At 39.9% G+C, this 17,007-nt stretch overlaps 1 protein-coding gene across 1 annotated transcript; it reads left to right on the forward strand.

Moving 5' to 3' along the window:
• The first annotated feature begins 484 nt into the window (after positions 1-484).
• LOC311280177 (E3 SUMO-protein ligase ZBED1-like) lies at positions 485-3,597 on the forward strand. Its single transcript, XM_084392151.1, has 2 exons — positions 485-1,469; positions 1,816-3,597. Exons 1-2 carry the CDS (start codon positions 599-601, stop codon positions 2,838-2,840), a joined length of 1,896 nt encoding a protein of 631 aa, XP_084248277.1. The 5' UTR covers positions 485-598; the 3' UTR covers positions 2,841-3,597.
• The last annotated feature ends 13,410 nt before the right edge of the window (positions 3,598-17,007 follow it).

Below are 17,007 nucleotides of genomic sequence, written 5' to 3' on the forward strand. Positions count from 1 at the left end.
GACACGAAGGTGAAACCAACAAATCTCATATTATTTTAAGAGAAGTGATAGCGAGAAGGAACAAAGCTTTCAAAGTCTAAAACATGACCGGAACCTCCTCAATAGGCTCAAAGGGAGCCAGGGATGGGCCTTGAAGCACAATGGCCAAATCCCAGGTCGGCACCCAGGTGCGGGTTGCAGGCCTCAGCCTCAAAGTACCACAGAGGAAACACATTACCAAAGGGTCTCTCTCTAAAGACATTCCACCCAAAGGAATGTGGTAAGCATCTATGGCTGCTACATAAACCTTTAAAGTGGGTGGAGATAGACCTACAGTGAACCACTCTTGCAGGAACTCCAGCACTGCACCAACAGGGTCCAGCTGATGATCACTGCACCAATAAGTGAAAACTCTCCGCTTCAGGGCATACAGTTTCCTCGTGGAGGGAGCTCTGGAGTAGGGCTGGGCGATTAATCGAAAAATAATCGAAATCGACATTCAGAACCTATAATCGATCAAATTTTCCCAGGTCGATTATTTCGATTACTTTCCCTTTAAAACACTACCGCGTGTGGAGTCACGTGACCCCGCTCCCTTACAGTACGTTATTCCGCCGACATGTCGAGCATGGAGAGCTTAATCACTGAGACAACTGAGCAACAAGAGCAGCTTGTACCAAAAAAAAACGCAGTCTCTGTCATTTGGAGACATTTTGGCTTCAGTAAGGATGACATCGAACAAAATGAAGTCAGATGTAGACACTGTAGAAAAACAGTTTCGACGTCCAAAGGTAACACCACCAATTTGTTCCAGCACTTGGAGCACAATCACGTTACTGATTATGAACAGTGCATGGCTCAAAAAAATCAAAAAGAGACTGACAAGCGCCCAGCAACAAGTGCCTCCGCAAAGCAGATGTCTTTAACACAAGCGTTCACAAATGCCACACAGTATGAGAAGAGTTCCAGAAGATGGAAAGAAATAACTGACGCTATTTGTTATTACATCGCAAAGGATATGACTCCCTTGGCTACAGTGGAGCGAAGCGGGTTTAAACACCTCGTTAAAACTCTCGACAGAAGATACACTGTGCCATCGCGATCACATTTTTCTAAAACTGCGCTGCCAGACATGTACAAGACATGTTGTAAAAATGTAGCTGCTGAACTGAAAAATGTTCAACACTTTGCAGCCACATCTGATCTCTGGTCAAGTAGGACGATGGACCCATTCTTGAGCCTTACTTTGCACTACATTGACGACGATTGGAAGCTGCGCCAGAGATGCCTTGAGACGGCATATTTTCCAGCCGATCACACGGCAGATATGATTGCGCAAGGTCTGAAAGATATGCTTTCTGAATGGGACCTCGCGGAAGAAAAACTTTCAGCCATTACGACAGACAACGGTGCAAATGTTGTCAAAGCTGCCGCGCTTAATGGATGGATACGGCAGCAGTGTTTTGGACACCGACTACACCTTGCAATTGGTAAGTACACGTCAGCTTAATTAAATATAATAGCATTGGGATGTTATCTAATTGGGCATATCTGGCGTTTACTATATTCTGGCTAAGCTAAATTTGTTTATAAAGCACCTTTATAAATGTTACAATATGCTTGATATTACAGTGTTAAAATGTTAAGTTCACATTACAATGTAACAAAACACTACATCATTAAAGTAAAAATCATTGTGTTGTAAAAATGTGTTGTTAATCTGATATTATTCAAGAAATATAAGAGGCTCATTAATTTTGGTACTGTTAAAGCTTTAGGTATAAATAAAATATTGTCAATAATAATAAAAGAAATATTTATTTTTGTGTGTTTCAGAAAATGGATTGAAAGATCAACGTGTGACACGTGCAGTGAGGGTGTGCAAAAACATAGTCAGTGCTTTTTCCTATAGCTGGAAAAAAAAGAAGGCGTTAATGAAGGTGCAACAAGAACTGAACCTGCCACAACACAAGCTAAAAACAGCATGTGTTACCAGATGGGGATCGATGCAAATGATGATTGCAAGAGTCCTCGAACAAAGGAAAGCTATTACACAGGTCCTTTCTGAAGACAAAAAATCCAGGCACCTTGTTCCATCGTGGGCTGACCTGGATGTCTTGGAGGCTGTCAGCAAGGCTCTCTCCCCCTTGATGGAGTTCACAGACGCCCTATCAGGGGAAGAGTATGTGACCATTTCATTTGTAAAGCCTGTACTGCACATCCTCAATTCACGAGTGCTTGCTGAGGAGGAAGATGATGTGGAGCTGACTAAAACTATCAAAACCAGCATCCTCAGGTACCTTAAGGAGAAGTACTCAGATCCTATCACAGAAGAGCTACTGGACACAGCCAGTTTTGTTGATCCCAGATTTAAAGCTACCTATATTTCTGCTCACAATGTCCCCACCATTCAGGAGAAAGTGAAAACAGAGATGGAGAAGATGTCAGAAGCTGAAGTCTGCAGAGAAAGTCAGATTACAGAGACTGCAGAACCAACAACTTCATCAGCAGTAGCAAAAAAGCAAAAGAGGTCATTAGGAAGCTTTTTTAAAGGAAGTGAGGCAATACCTTCAGCTACACCCACTCTGTCACTTCAGCAATCGCTAGAAGCAGAGATGAGCAGCTATTTGGTGTCCCCCATGCTGGATAGTGAGGCAAATCCACTGGACTGGTGGAGGAAGCATCATGTACACTTTCCCAATCTAAGTAAGGTGGCAAAAAAGTATCTCTGCATACCAGCTACTAGCTCCCCATCAGAACGGGTTTTCAGTTCGGGCGGAAACATTGTTACATGCCTCAGGTCCTGCCTGAAACCTGAAAAGGTTAACATGCTCGTGTTTCTTAGTAAGAACTTAGAGTAAATTCATGTTCATATAGTGACATAACAAGATCGCTAAGATTACCTCATGCAACAGTGTATTTTCATTACAACAATCTGTTGTTTACATTGATACATTGCACATTAAAAGATTTGTTTACAGTATATGCAAGAAATGCACTGTTTAAAATATTATTTACAGGATATACAAGAGTTATTTTATTTAGAAGAGATACTGCTTATTTTCTACTTTTAATAAGAAAAACATTGAAAGTAATTTATTTTGTTTCCAAAAGTGCAAGTTATTTATTTTTACTTTTTTATAAGAACAAAGTGACTGTTCGTTTTAGGCAGTGTGTGCTTTAATTTAAGTTGTTTAACATTGATGTTCAATAAATAATCATAGATAGTAGATAGTGTGTGTTTCCTTCAATTATTTTAAAATCAAGTAATGCACCCTTCATTCAAAAATCTCTCACTTGTAATATGTGAGCATATTTACTGTAAAAAACTTGTCAGTGAACCATGAGGGCAAAAAAATAAAAAATAAATAAAATAATCGTTCATTAATCGTAATCGAGTTAAAATGTTCAATTAATCGAGATTTTGATTTTAGGCCAAATCGCCCAGCCCTACTCTGGAGTGAAGTATGTAGTCTACGAGCTGGGCCCCCTCAGAGGTCAAGCCCACAGATTCCACAATTCTGGACGGGGGATAAGAATTGAGCCCCCTGCCTGGGACAGAAGGTCCCTCCAGATGGGTAACTCCCAAAGAGGCCCGTCAAGAAGAGACACCATATCTAGAAACCATACTCGGCCTGGCCACCGCGGGGCTATCAAAAGCAGGCGAACTTGGTTCTTGAACCTTGGTCCTTGGTCTTACAAACTTGGTCCAGCAGAGCGATGTACCATGGTATCCAGTCTAAGAGTAGCTGGATGCGTGAGGGAGAACCAAAGTGGACAGTGAGATGTCTCTCGAGACGCAAACAGATCCACTTATGCATGGCAGAACACTCTCCATATCTGCTCCTCCACCTCGGGGTGGAGTCTCCATTCCCCGGGCCTCAGCCCAAGCCTCGACAGGATGTCTACTACTATGTTTTGGCTCCCAGGGATGTAAGCTGCCCTGCGTGAAAGCAGCTTCCCTGGGACCACAGGAGGATTTGGTGCGCCAGTTTGCAGAGTAGATGCGAGCGCAAACCCCCCTGGTGATTTATGTAGGCGACCACTAATGTGTTGTCTGTACGGTCTGGGAGGAAAAAGAGTTCTTGAGAGCAAAAAATCCCCCCAAAAAACAGCTATCATCTCCAGGCAGTTGATGTGCCAAGAGATATGATGACCCCTCCACAGACTTTGAGTCAAGCGACCATCTAGTGTCGCTCCCAAACCCATGTGAGAAGCATCCATTGTTAGCATCAAGGAGCTCCTATCATGGGACCTTGGGATAGGAACCAGGGTTTCTTCCACATAACCAGGGCACGTAAGCATTGCCGCGTGACCTGGATCATGCTAAAAGGTTTGCCCATTCAGGAAAAGATCCTGGTCCTGGGCCACCACTGTAAGGGTCTCATGTACAGCAGGCAAAAAGGTATCACGTTGGACACTGCTGCCATCAAACCCAACAGTCTCTGAAACTGTTTCACAGTGAGTGACTGGCCTAGCTTTAATATCTTTACGGCAGATAGGATTGACTCGAAGCGTGCAGGGAAGAGACGTGCTTGCAATGAGACCAACACCCACACCAAGCCTAGAAAAGTGGTCCTCTGAGCTGGAGAAAGCACACTATTTTTGGCATTTAACCATAACCCCAACATTTTCATATGGGCGAGAACGTCATCTTGATGCCAGTTGATGCGACTGAGCTAGAATCAACCAATCATCGATGTAGTTCATGATGTGAATACCCTGAAGGCACAGGTTAACATTTTTAATTTTAGCTGCATAACTGACTGGTTCAGAACTCACAGATCCAAAATGGGACGTAACCCCCCATCCTTCTTCAGAACGATACAATATCGGCTGTAGAACACGGCTTCTCTCTTGGGGGGGGAGGTACATCTTCTATGGCCCATTTCCTCAGCAGAGTTATCTCTTGTTTCATAACCAGAGCCTGCTCGGGGCCCACTACAGTCGGCAGGACCCCCATAAATCTGGGCTGGGCAAGACCTGAACTGTATTTGATAACCCTTTTCGATAGAATGCAGGACCCAACAAGACACATTTGGCAGTGACTTTCACGCTGTCAAATATTCTACTAGGGGAATCAGCCTCTCGAGACTGGCCTCTGGTGTTTGTGGAGTTACCAATTCGGTGCCCTGTTGTTCTGCCCAACCTGCTGAAGCAAAACGCCATCCCATACAGGTTAGAAAGCTGTTGCTATAGTATTCTAAACTTACCATCATACTGTTTAAATAGTAGACAAAGTATGATACAATTTTTAATGATAATACAATACCATTACAACAACTGTTTTGTTAATAACCCTTTGTCGATCCGACTATCAGTGAGTATAATCTGTATTTTACACAAAAGCCCTGGATCTGTCAAAAAAACGTGCATTTCTCGGTAACATGGAGTACGAGTAAACATTCATTTACTTACTACCTGTGATGCTGCGGCGGAGACAAGGAGAAAGCGGGATCCAAATGCAGTGTAATTTATTAAATAGACTCTAGACTTTACAAACATAGATTCCGGGAACATGACTCGGGACAGTACGACTCGGGACAGTACGACTCGGGACAGTACGACTCGGGACAGTACGACTCGGGACAGTACGACTCGGGACAGTACGACTCGGGACAGTACGACTCGGGACAGTACGACTCGGGACAGTACGACTCGGGACAGTACGACTCGGGACAGTACGACTCGGGACAGTACGACTCGGGACAGTACGACCAGGCACAGCACTCAACAATGAAACAAGAACTCACAAAGACTGAACTCAAACACAGGGCTTAAATACAAGGACAAACAAGCTAAACAAGATAACAAGGGGGTGTGGTCAATCTGAAACACCTGGGGAGACTAATCAACATAATAGGGAACAGATGAACACGGGACATGACAGAGGAACACAGACCTGAATCATTACACTACCGACATTGTAACAATACAAAGCTGGTTGAAAAAGTTTATCTTTAAAGGAAAAGTCAGTAAACTTAATGGATAATGTCCTGACAGAAAATTACAAGTACTTTTTTTTTTTTTTGGTCTTATGGGCCACATACACACTGTAATGTTTCAGGAAGCACAGCCTCATTTAAATTGGGAATGATTGACACAGTGGAATATAGCAACATTCTGCCGTATGGCATTCACTATTTTCACCAAAGCTATATTACAGCTACAAAAGACTTGTTATGTTCTGCCATTTAAAGCAGACATTGGTAACTTTTTTAACTTAATAAAACTGTCTAGAAATCATTTGGATGGTTAAACAACCTGTTCTGGTGATATTGGTGACTTTCCCCGCTCCCCCCAGCGTTCCCAGGCGGAAAACCAACCTTGCAACTTGGGGACTACCGTCCCGGCAAGATAGAAATTGGAAGTCTCGTGAGAAGCGAGAACGAGAACGAGCGCGAAACGCAAATTGCTTTACGGCAATTCGACATAAACACACACATGTATGATGTATTACCAGATTACCCACCTCGGTAGACATAGCTCCACGCGATACAGTTGGCTTGCTCCGATCAAAACAAGCACATGAGCAGCGGTAGAGAGGGGGAGGAGGCCGCCGCAAGTGAGCTTTTTACGACCGTGTTGTGAAATATACGCCCACCACAGCTGTAGGGGGAGCTCGTGGGGAAAACATGCGACAACAAAAGGGGAAATCAGCGAAGAAGTGACTAGAGTTCGCTAGAGTTGCCGAGTTCTGCTTTAAAATAAACCACCATCTACAGAGGTGCTGTGTTTTTTTATGTTTGTAAGGCTGCTTCACGGAGTGCTCTCTTGCTGTGTTGCCATGTCCACGTTTTATAACCGTTTTTGGGCTGGTTTGGCCATAGCGGAAACCTTCCTGTCTCTCTCTTGAAACCAACATGGAAGTGACTTAAACTGCAATTAATCGACTGGCCGCTACAGACAGGCTGCAAAAGAGAGTCAATCCCATAGACCCCCCATGTTAAAATGACCAACTTTACAAAAAAAAAAAAAAAAAGTGTTTACTGCCTGGTGCAAAAAGTGAGTTTGGTCTATATAGCTAATTTTGCCCTTCATGACAACTGTGAGGGGGTGAATTTTTTTATAACTTTTAAAGTTTAGTTTAAATTATATTAAGCCTTAAAGTTCTGCATAATTAAGGGCGTGGCCACTTGAGTGACAGGTGGATTGCCGCTGCTGTCACTACTAGCCGTTTGTCTGTAGTCTGTTAGCTGTCACGTCACCTCAGCTTATCCTGCTGTTTTACTCATTTTCGTTTATTCTGGAGTGACGCGCGGTGACATGCTTCCAAGATGGCGACGGCCGGTTCCACCCACTTTGGGCTTCAAAAATGCTCTTCAGAAACCTTCGGGTGATGTCACAGACACTATGTCCATTTTTTTTTTTTACAGTCTATGGTTTCGCCTTGGCTCAAGGCCCTGTTTACAGTTGGTATTAAGATGTGTTTTGGTTGATTGTATAGAAATTGGATGACACTTAATGCAGGTGTAAATGGGGTCTAAAACGTTTTGAGCTTGTCCACTTTCGATCATTTCCAGAGGTAGTAGAAAATGCATTCGACCGGATTGCTGAGCTCTCTTTGTTTTTCTGTTGTCTCTGGGCAAGTTCATATGTAAATTGCACAAGCTTATTTTGTCCATTCGATCAAAAGATCTGAAAAAAAAAAAATACATAGATTTACATATCTATTTACATATTTACATAGACCCTTCCCTCGAAGAAATCCGGACAGATGTGGTTGAAAATTGACAAAAGAGACAGATTAAAACACCAGGTGTAAACGGGTATGAGTCTATTGTGATCCGATCGACCAAAACGAATATTAAGGTGTAAACAGGGCCCAAGTTATTAAAGGGGAAGGTGCGGGACGCAATATTTCGGTCTTATTTTCAATTGAAAGCATTTGGATTTATTTCAGTTTACTATGGACTTGTTTATGTTTGATTGTTTATATTATTTTCTTGCAAGATCTGGCAACACGAGTAAGTAAACAGTCATACCTCTTTCCTTGTGATTTCTTGCACCACAAAAAGAGAGACATGTCCCTGATGCACGTTAAAATACGTCATAACAACTAGTTGTTAATTTCTGTTCTGTACACACTGTTTAGAACTTTTGTAAATGCGGTTATCAATTCGGTTGCAGAATGTGGTTTTCCCTCCAGTAAATTACTGAACTGTGTATGTACAGAACAGGATTAAGCACTAAAGGTAAACTGACAAATGAATTTAGCTGCTGTGTGTACATGGCCATAGTGTAGAAGTTCTTTAAAGCGCTCTTCGTGTTTGTCAACCTGTTTCCTGTGAGCATGGGCAACCTGAGCTCTGTGCTACAGATGGAGTCCAGGGAAACACCCACAGTATGTGAAGTGTGGAATGACAGCATTATGGCTGTTCTGTTAGTTATGTTCAGCTCTACTCTTGAATGCAGGCATTGAGGAGTGTTTTTGGGTGAGAGCCAGGTGGATGTGCTTTCCTCTCTCTGGGGTGAGTGAACAGATCCATGCTGGTCCCACAGAACCAGGTGCTCACAGAGAATCTCATGGAAATCCTTTAATCCTTTAATACATTAGACAATTGTTGGCATATGGTAAGACTATAGAGCTATAAAATTAAAGTCACGCTGTTCGCAAGAGATTTTACTTACGTAATCTGATGTATTTTTGAGTGAAAAAAAAGAAGAAAAAAAAGTAGGCTGGGACTTTGGTCCATTGGCAATTGATTGGACTGTTAAACATGGTCGTTATATGCTGGAATAGAGGTAGGTGGTTTGAGGGGATGGGTTGAAAAAGTAAGAGACATTCATGCAATTATGTCTATAATACACAGAAAAATATATCAATTAGTGAGTGGTTGACCCAGATGTGGTTTTCAATGGCCAATTCTTTTTCTTTTTTTATTGCAATGGGTGACTTTTTTTTGATGGTTCCTTTTGAACTTTCTGCTGATATTAAGTAACTTTGCAAGTACATGTCAACTAACTCTCAGTAGATTATTAGTAGATTCTCTGCTTAATATCTGTTAACTCTGTATTGTGATGATTCCACAACAGACATTCTACTGACTATCAGTAACTTTGCAACTACATGTCAACTTATTCAAACCCTAACCCTACCAGTCTATTAATACTCTACTAACACTCTAATGAGAGTTAGTAGACATGTAGGTGCAACGTTACTTATAGTCAACAAAATGTGTTAAATCATCAAAATAAAGTGAAAACTTTTTTTCAGTCTTTTGTATCTCATGGGCAATTTGAGCCATACTCGTGGAGACTCATGTAATTATTAGGGTCATTATATTGTTCTCAGGAGAAAATCCCAATAATCTCATTACTGTCTAGGAGAAATACATTTTAACAGACCTCATTTGTGATTTGTCTTTTCTGGAAGACAGTCATAATACAAAATAATACAACTTATTATTATTATTATTATTTTTTTTTTGGGGGGGGGGGGGGGGGGGGGGGGGTTATCTTCTATTTCCAGTTATGAAGATAGTGTCACTCACATTCATCGTAATTTTTCCACCGATTAAATGTGTTACAGCTTTGTGTCTGGCTAAAACTAGACCATCTGTTTGAATCATTGCCAATCCTCAGTATGTTCCTTTTGATTTTCTTTGACATTGGATTCATGGTTCAGACAGCAGGCATAGATTACAGTGCCAGTGTTGGGCAAGCTACTCAAAAAGTGTAGCTAGCTATGCTAACAAATACATTACAGGAAGAAGAAAAAAAAAGCTAGAAAGTATTTAATTACAATGTGAGACTGGTAAACTGGTACTTCATATTTTTGTTGAGAATCTTCACCTGAAGCGCTCAATCACAAGTTTTACATGCAGATGGTCATTTTCATTACAATCTTTGTCGCTGGCTAGTAATAAAATATCCAAGGTTGGTTTCAATTGTAGGTACAGATCCATGCATCAACTTTATTATGAAATATAATAAAAAAAATATATATTTTTTTATTTTATTGTCATTTTAAATGTTGTTTTTTCTTGCAGGGATCAACCTGATTCATAAGTTTTAAATAGATTAATACTTTTATTCAGCAATGTCACATTAAATTGAACAAAAGTAACAGCAAAGAGACTTTTACAATAAAAATAAAATAAAAATAAATAAAAATCTATTTTAAATGAACATAGTTCTTTTGAACTCTCTATTTATCAAATAATCCTGAAAAAAAAGATGCACTGTATCACGGTTTCCACAAAAATATTCAGTTGCACAACTGTTTTCAACAATGATAACAATAAGAAATGTTTTTTTTTTTTTAAACACCAAATCAGCAAATTAGAATGATAATTGAAGGATCATGGGACACTAAAGACTGAAGTAATGATGTTGAAAATTCAGCTTTGCCAGCAAAATTTTATTTTAAAATGTGCAAACATAGAAACAGTTATTTTAAATTGTAATAATATTTCACATACTGTTTTACCTTGGTTTTGATCATATAAATGCAGCCTTAGTGAGACCTCAAACTTCTGAACAGTAGTGTATGTAGATAAAATAATTTGAAGGGAAATTTGAAAGGAAGTTAATTTTAAATTTTTACTCCTACTGTACATCTTTGGGCTCTTTGGGATCCCAACATAATCAACCTCAAAAGAGCATGAAGGTTAAAAAATAGTGATGATACCACTTTACCACAGTTTATCTAATCGCTTTTGTGTTTGTAGTGATGCTACTGCCCAACACTGGTTCCAGCATAGTGATTTAGTCCAATAGCCCATCATATACATGCTGTTCGACAGTTGTGAGTGACAGATTGATTGGCAGGTCATCAGTGGCTGAGCTCCCCAGCAGCTTTTCACAAGACACTTATGCATATGAATGAGAGACCTCTGGAGGAAAGAGGGTGGGCTCGACTACAGCAATGAGGGAGGTAAAGGTTAGTGAGGGGGTGGCACAACCCTAATGACCCCAATTCTACCACCCTGATAGAAACCCGTATTTCTCCTGCTAAAGGGGCTTTGTGCTTTCCCTCCACTTGCCTCATGGGAACTTACTTTGAGTGTGTGCTTTAAGGAGTGGGTCGCAAGAGCCAGACATGGCAGTTGGCCATTCCCAATGAACAATGCCAGAGAATAGCTTTATTTGTCAAGGTTTCTTCAAGCCGTATATAGAAGAGCTTTTGGAAAAGCTGAATAGCTTCAGACCGCTGGCCCACTTTCACCCTCCACTGTCTCAGCTCTATTGATTAACCCACCCGCTCGACTGAGAAACGGGGGCAGATACTGGAGTTTACAGATTATGTCAATTAGCAAGAGATGGAGGTCCTCGTTTAACTCTTGCCTGTGCGGCCCTCCCAGGCTAGGGCTCTCAGGGCCCAGAGGTCAAAGTTTGTGACCCCTCTGCCAAAACACTGAGGTTTGTCGCTCCATATGACCTTTCCAACAACATTGACCCCTCAGGGGCCCCCGCGTTGGTTCCTCTCACAAAGCGGTGACAGAGGAGTCGATTCGCAGGGGAAATGGATTTATTTATCAGATTCTGTTGTTTTTTCCATAGTGGCATAAATCTCCCCGGTGGACGTGTTTGTTCTGCGAGGCAGTTGTTGGGACTGCAGCGGCATGATGGACTTTACAGATGCTGTGCTCTTAAATTATGAGCTCCCGTGCTCGCAATTAATTCTTCGCTGCTGATGAGAGTCGACCGATGGTCTGCCTCAAATGATTTTTCAAGTCAGAAGCCATGAGCGCTTACACTGCGGAGGGTCTCGCTGTATCCTGTGGAACAGAGCTCCCATTAACACCCATCTCTCAAAGCAGAGCTGTCTCACCGCACATCCCGTTTGTCCAGGAATGCAGACATGCTCATGTCTCTAGTGTAGTAATGAAAGGTCCTGCCTTCTCTGTAGTATGTATAAAGTATTCATAAATATATATAAAATTAAGAAACATAGTATTTCATATGATTTTTATTTTCCTAAAACAGGTGTCATTATACTAATTCAGATTCAAAAGTATAAAAGTTGACGAGTGTGATTGATTTACGTGAATCAGTTCAAATGTCAATTCAAGTGAATCAGTTCAGAAATCTTGAGTGAATTATTTGACTGCAAAATCTAAAATTTTCACTGAAGTCTTATTTTGTATCTGCATGTTTTCATCAGAATGCTGAGAAACATTGAAAAAAAATTATCACCAACATTGTGCAATGCTTTTTATTAATTATATGTAAGTGAAAACGGCATATTTAATGTTTAATATTTCAAATGGTCATATGTCATATGATTTTATCAGGTGACGTCCAGTTATCTTCTTAGAAATAAAAACACATTTTTATTAAATTTTGTGTAAATATGTCTTAACGTAATGTGTAATAAAAAAAAAATATAAAAAAAATGTTGGCTGCTATTAATTCTGGTTCATTCATCACACTGTTACGTCAAGTGCATTGCATGCCATACAGTGTGAAAACCAGTACACTGCATTCATACTGCTGGAAAAATTTAGTAGTATTGCTTTTTTTTTTTGTTACTCCCCAATAATGAACAAATATTGCTTTGAGGGATGTTTCTAGCTTTATGCAATAGATTAACTTTCTTTGAACCTCCTATGAAGACATTTTATCTTTGCCAGATGGTAAATTATGACTTTTTAGAGATAGTCAAACAGGCTGTGTTGAAACGTTTGATGGAAAGAACAGTCTGATCTCAGTGTTTCTTGAGCTTTTTTCAGCTTAAATCAGCTGCCAGAATTCAAAAGCATCCTGTCTGTAATTCCTTGTCTTACATGTAATCATCAGGCCTCATTCATGAAACACGAGCAGAACGAATTTCTGTGCAAATCATCTAAAAACATTATTACATAAATTGTTGCATTCAATCATTTATGTAAGAATGGATTTATGAACAATTTGCAAGGAAATTAGTTGTGTTTCATGAATGAGGCTCAATGTGTGTGTGCTGCGTATTTAAGCATATTTAATTAATTACTAAAAGCTGTCATTGCTTCAGAACCTGATGTTGACCTGTTTGTTTGGTCAAGTTTTTTCTTTTTTTCCAGAAGCAAGTCAGACGATTGGATGAATCTCATGGAACAACCGTCTTTATTGAGAGATACTTTATTTTTTCATCTGGCTCCTAAATGTTTCACTCTAGTCTTTTTTTGTCATTTTCTTAATAAGAGCATGTGAGCTAAACAGGAATGCGTTTCCCAATGTGAACTATGATCACAAGTTTTCCAGTCAACTCTATCCGTCGTGACCAATAGAGTTCAATGGAAATTGCGATCATAGTTGGCCAGTGATGCATTTGCGCATTAGCTCAACATAGACATAAACATCTATCTAAATTTTGCAACTGCAAAAATGCACCTTTACATTCAATTTACTGCGATTTCCAACTGAAATGAACAGTAAAGTACAATAAAACAATGTTTATCCCTTTTCAGTCTTTGACTCATTTGGTAGCGATCACATCATTATCTACTTGGCACAGCTGATTGTTTGCGGTTTCATCAGCTTCCAATGAGCTGCGGCTCAACATTCAAACAAATACCGGGGTGTTGCTCTATTACCATACCAATCTCCCGAGAGTTGTCATGACAGAAATGCGGTACTACGTTATGACCTCAAAACACTTTTACCATAGCTCATGATCTGTAAACTAATACATTTTGATGTTTACATCACATATCCAGCTCCATTTGTATGGCTTTTCTGACGTAAACTTGCTTGGTAGCTCAACGTTGCAATGTAAAGCACCAAGTACGAGTCCTGTGAAACACGAGTCACGATAAAACAGCTCAATGGCATGGTTACTTCAGCAAATGCATTTATATCTCACGTTTGCTTTTGTTCACACTATCGTTTAGGTTTAGGTTAGGGTTTGGTGAAAGTGGTACGTTATTTTCAAACATAGAAGATGAACCTTTTAGCATCGCTCACTGGACGTTTCATTTCCAAACTGTCACAATGTTTCATATAAAGCTGAACTTGCTTTTAGCACCACTCACTGTACATTTCACTTTAAAAGTGTTGCAAAATGTTCAAGAAGCAATGTAATATAATTTTTCAGAACTGTCGCCTCAGGAAAGTGTTTCCAGTGAGCCTGGGTTGCATTTAGTGCCCGGTTTCAAAATGATTGTGGAGGGTTAGTGATTAAAACGTACGTTTTTGCACTCTGAATTGCCCAAAAAGTGGTACAACAGGTCCGGTGAATTCGTCCCTCCATGTCTACATAGACACTGGAGGGTCTGCTGGTCTCTCAGCCAGTTTTTAATCAACTTACTACAACGCGCCTGCAAGCACAGTAGCAGCAATTGAACAACACAAAGGCGCCATTCTCCATCCCTGCTGATGGATCCGAGGTTACTGGGGTGAGATAAAACCAGAGAGAGTGAGGGGTTGGGGGCCGCTCTTGGCTGGACCCTGCATTCCCCGTGATATTAACCTTTCAGGGAAATCAGTATGACACAGAAGCTGACAGAGGGTCGAAATGATCTTTTGATTGCTGGTGTGGTGGGCTGTTTATATCACCGGTCATCTGGCACAAAGCGGAGCCCTGTTCCCCCTGTCTGCGGCCGTCAGGCCTTTTTTAATCACGGTAAGTGACCTTTGCGGTGATGCTGACAGAACGATGAGAAGGAGGGGCCAGGACTGTCCGTCTGATAAGCTTCTATGAGAAGACTCTTTCTCTTCTGGTGTCCTCTCTCTTTCTCCAGCACTGTTATCTCATGTTCATGTCTCACTGAATCTTTCCTCTCCTCCTCTCCAGAGTAATTGAGCATGTGTCCGTTACTTTCAAATTTGTACATAGTTTGAATAATCTGATTCAATGTTGTATGCAGCTGTTTAAAAAAAAACAAAAAAAATGTTAGTTTGGATTCTGTATTCAAAATTTTAATTCTGTAATTTAAATATATATATATATATATATATTTATATATATATTTTTTATTAGAATTAAAGTGGATGGGGACTGTGACTAGATTGGGGTAGGCAACGTCTGTCCTAGAGAGCCACTGTCCTCCAGAGTTTAGCTCTAACCCAGTTCAAACACACTTGAACAAGCTAATCAATGTCTTCAGGATTACTAAGTTTTTTTCAGGGTTGGAGGACAGTGGCTCTCCAGGACCGACGTTGTCTACCTCTTGACTAGATCAAGCTTCAAAATGACAAGAACACAACTTGTGTTCTATATTCCAAGTCTTATAAAGGCATCCTATAACTTTACGTGAGCGACAAAATTTAAGGTCTTTCACTAGAAAATCTTGATATTTACCAAGCTGGATTTTGGGCATTGCAATCAAAATGGATCTTACGCGGTTGGGGTTTAAGCGGATTAAATAATTCGAGAAGTCCTGCATACGTCACCAGAGAGACATTTTAATACATGTGAAAACAATGAAAAATTTTTTTACGCAAGCATGGCTGAATTCTTCACAATAAGATTACATGCATAAAAATAATAAAAAATAAAAAAATAATATATATATATATATATATATAGAATGGGATTGAATCTTCAGTTCATGCTAATTTTAATTATTTTAAAATGTTGTAGAATATGCATAGCAGATGTAGCCAAACCATGTAAAAGCATGTTGTGTAAATGTACATATTTCTATATCATCCTTGAGTGTTAAAAGTACATGAATAAATGGGAACCTAATTAAAGACGGTAAGTGTCTGCAAAGAGCAGTGTGTGAGTTGCGTGTTGGTGAACATCCTGTAATTGGACAGCAGACATCTGGTGATCAGCTGATGTTTGAGATGGTACTGTGACACTATAGAACCTGTGAGAGAGCCCAGATCAGACTGTGATGTTTGTATCTGTCTGATGTAAGCTGTGTGGAGAGTGTTTGAATGTGAGAGTGGGGGTGGCATGAGCTGGCAGATCCCTGTAGACAATAGGCCAGTAATGAGGGGTTGCTTATCCATGATCCACAATGCCAGCATCTACAGGAAGAGAGGCATTTGCTCCTTGATCTCAGATAAATTCCACTGCTTTTTTCATATTCGCATTTACAGAGATTGGCACTGAATTGGTCATTTGCTCTTTTGTTCTTTTCTTTTCTTGTTTAAACAGGTTGGTACATAGATTTGTTCTTAATAGTAACTGTTGCCAAGTGGAAACACATGTACAGTAGAGTCAGTCTTGATATGATTGTGTTGATTTAGATATCTGATAAATATTTCCTGTTTTAGACTTAGCTCATAGCATCTCCATTTGTGGTTTTGGTATGTTGTGCAGTGCCATTATTTTAAATGAATAGTTCCTTGCCTTATAGAGTTAGTTCAGCCAAAAATAAAAAAATAAAAAGTCAACATTTACTCACCATTATGTAATTCCAAACTTGTATTTGTTTCTTTCTTCTGTGGAATGCTCTGTTTCATTCAATGCTGTAAATATTCTGTCAAACTCCAAACATGACCATAAGGCACCAATAACAATCATTAAAGTGGTTTGTAAAAATGTTATGCTATATTCAAAGTAATTCTAAAGCCAGACAGGACCAGTTGTGGCTGGTGGGTTTTAAAATAAAAGAGGCTCACTAAATTGTAGCAGTCTGGGGATGCTCTCCCAAGGATTGATTGATTGGTTGATTGATTTGTTTTTTTTTTTTTGCTTAACTTCTTTAAAATGGCTTTTTTGGTCACTTTTAGACAGAAAATTTACAGCAATACAATATAAATATAATTTCACTCACCTAGCCCATCACTTAAAAAAAATCCACGTCCCGCCATTTAGTGAAGCTGATTGCCAACTTGGGGGCTTTTATTTTTAATCTGCAGTTCGAATTGTGTCGGTAAATTTGTTGGCGATCAAATATTTTCTGATCAATATCTCTACTCTCTATTATTAAGGTAGTTAGTACATTATCAGCATTAGCAGTTCAAACTAATATCACATAATTTATGTCTCTACAATGATTGGTTGATATACCAAGGGAAGCTAGCCTTCTCTGCTATATAAGGAGAATCTTAATCTCTAAAATAAGGATTTTGATAGTGATTGGCTTTCTTTCTTTTATTTTTTTACCAACGGAGGCAAAAGTCTTCGCCTATGGATTTTGCCTCTCCCTG

Source organism: Rutilus rutilus (assembly GCF_951802725.1).
Source record: "Rutilus rutilus genome assembly, chromosome: 20".
NCBI classification, from domain to species: Eukaryota; Metazoa; Chordata; class Actinopteri; order Cypriniformes; family Leuciscidae; genus Rutilus; species Rutilus rutilus.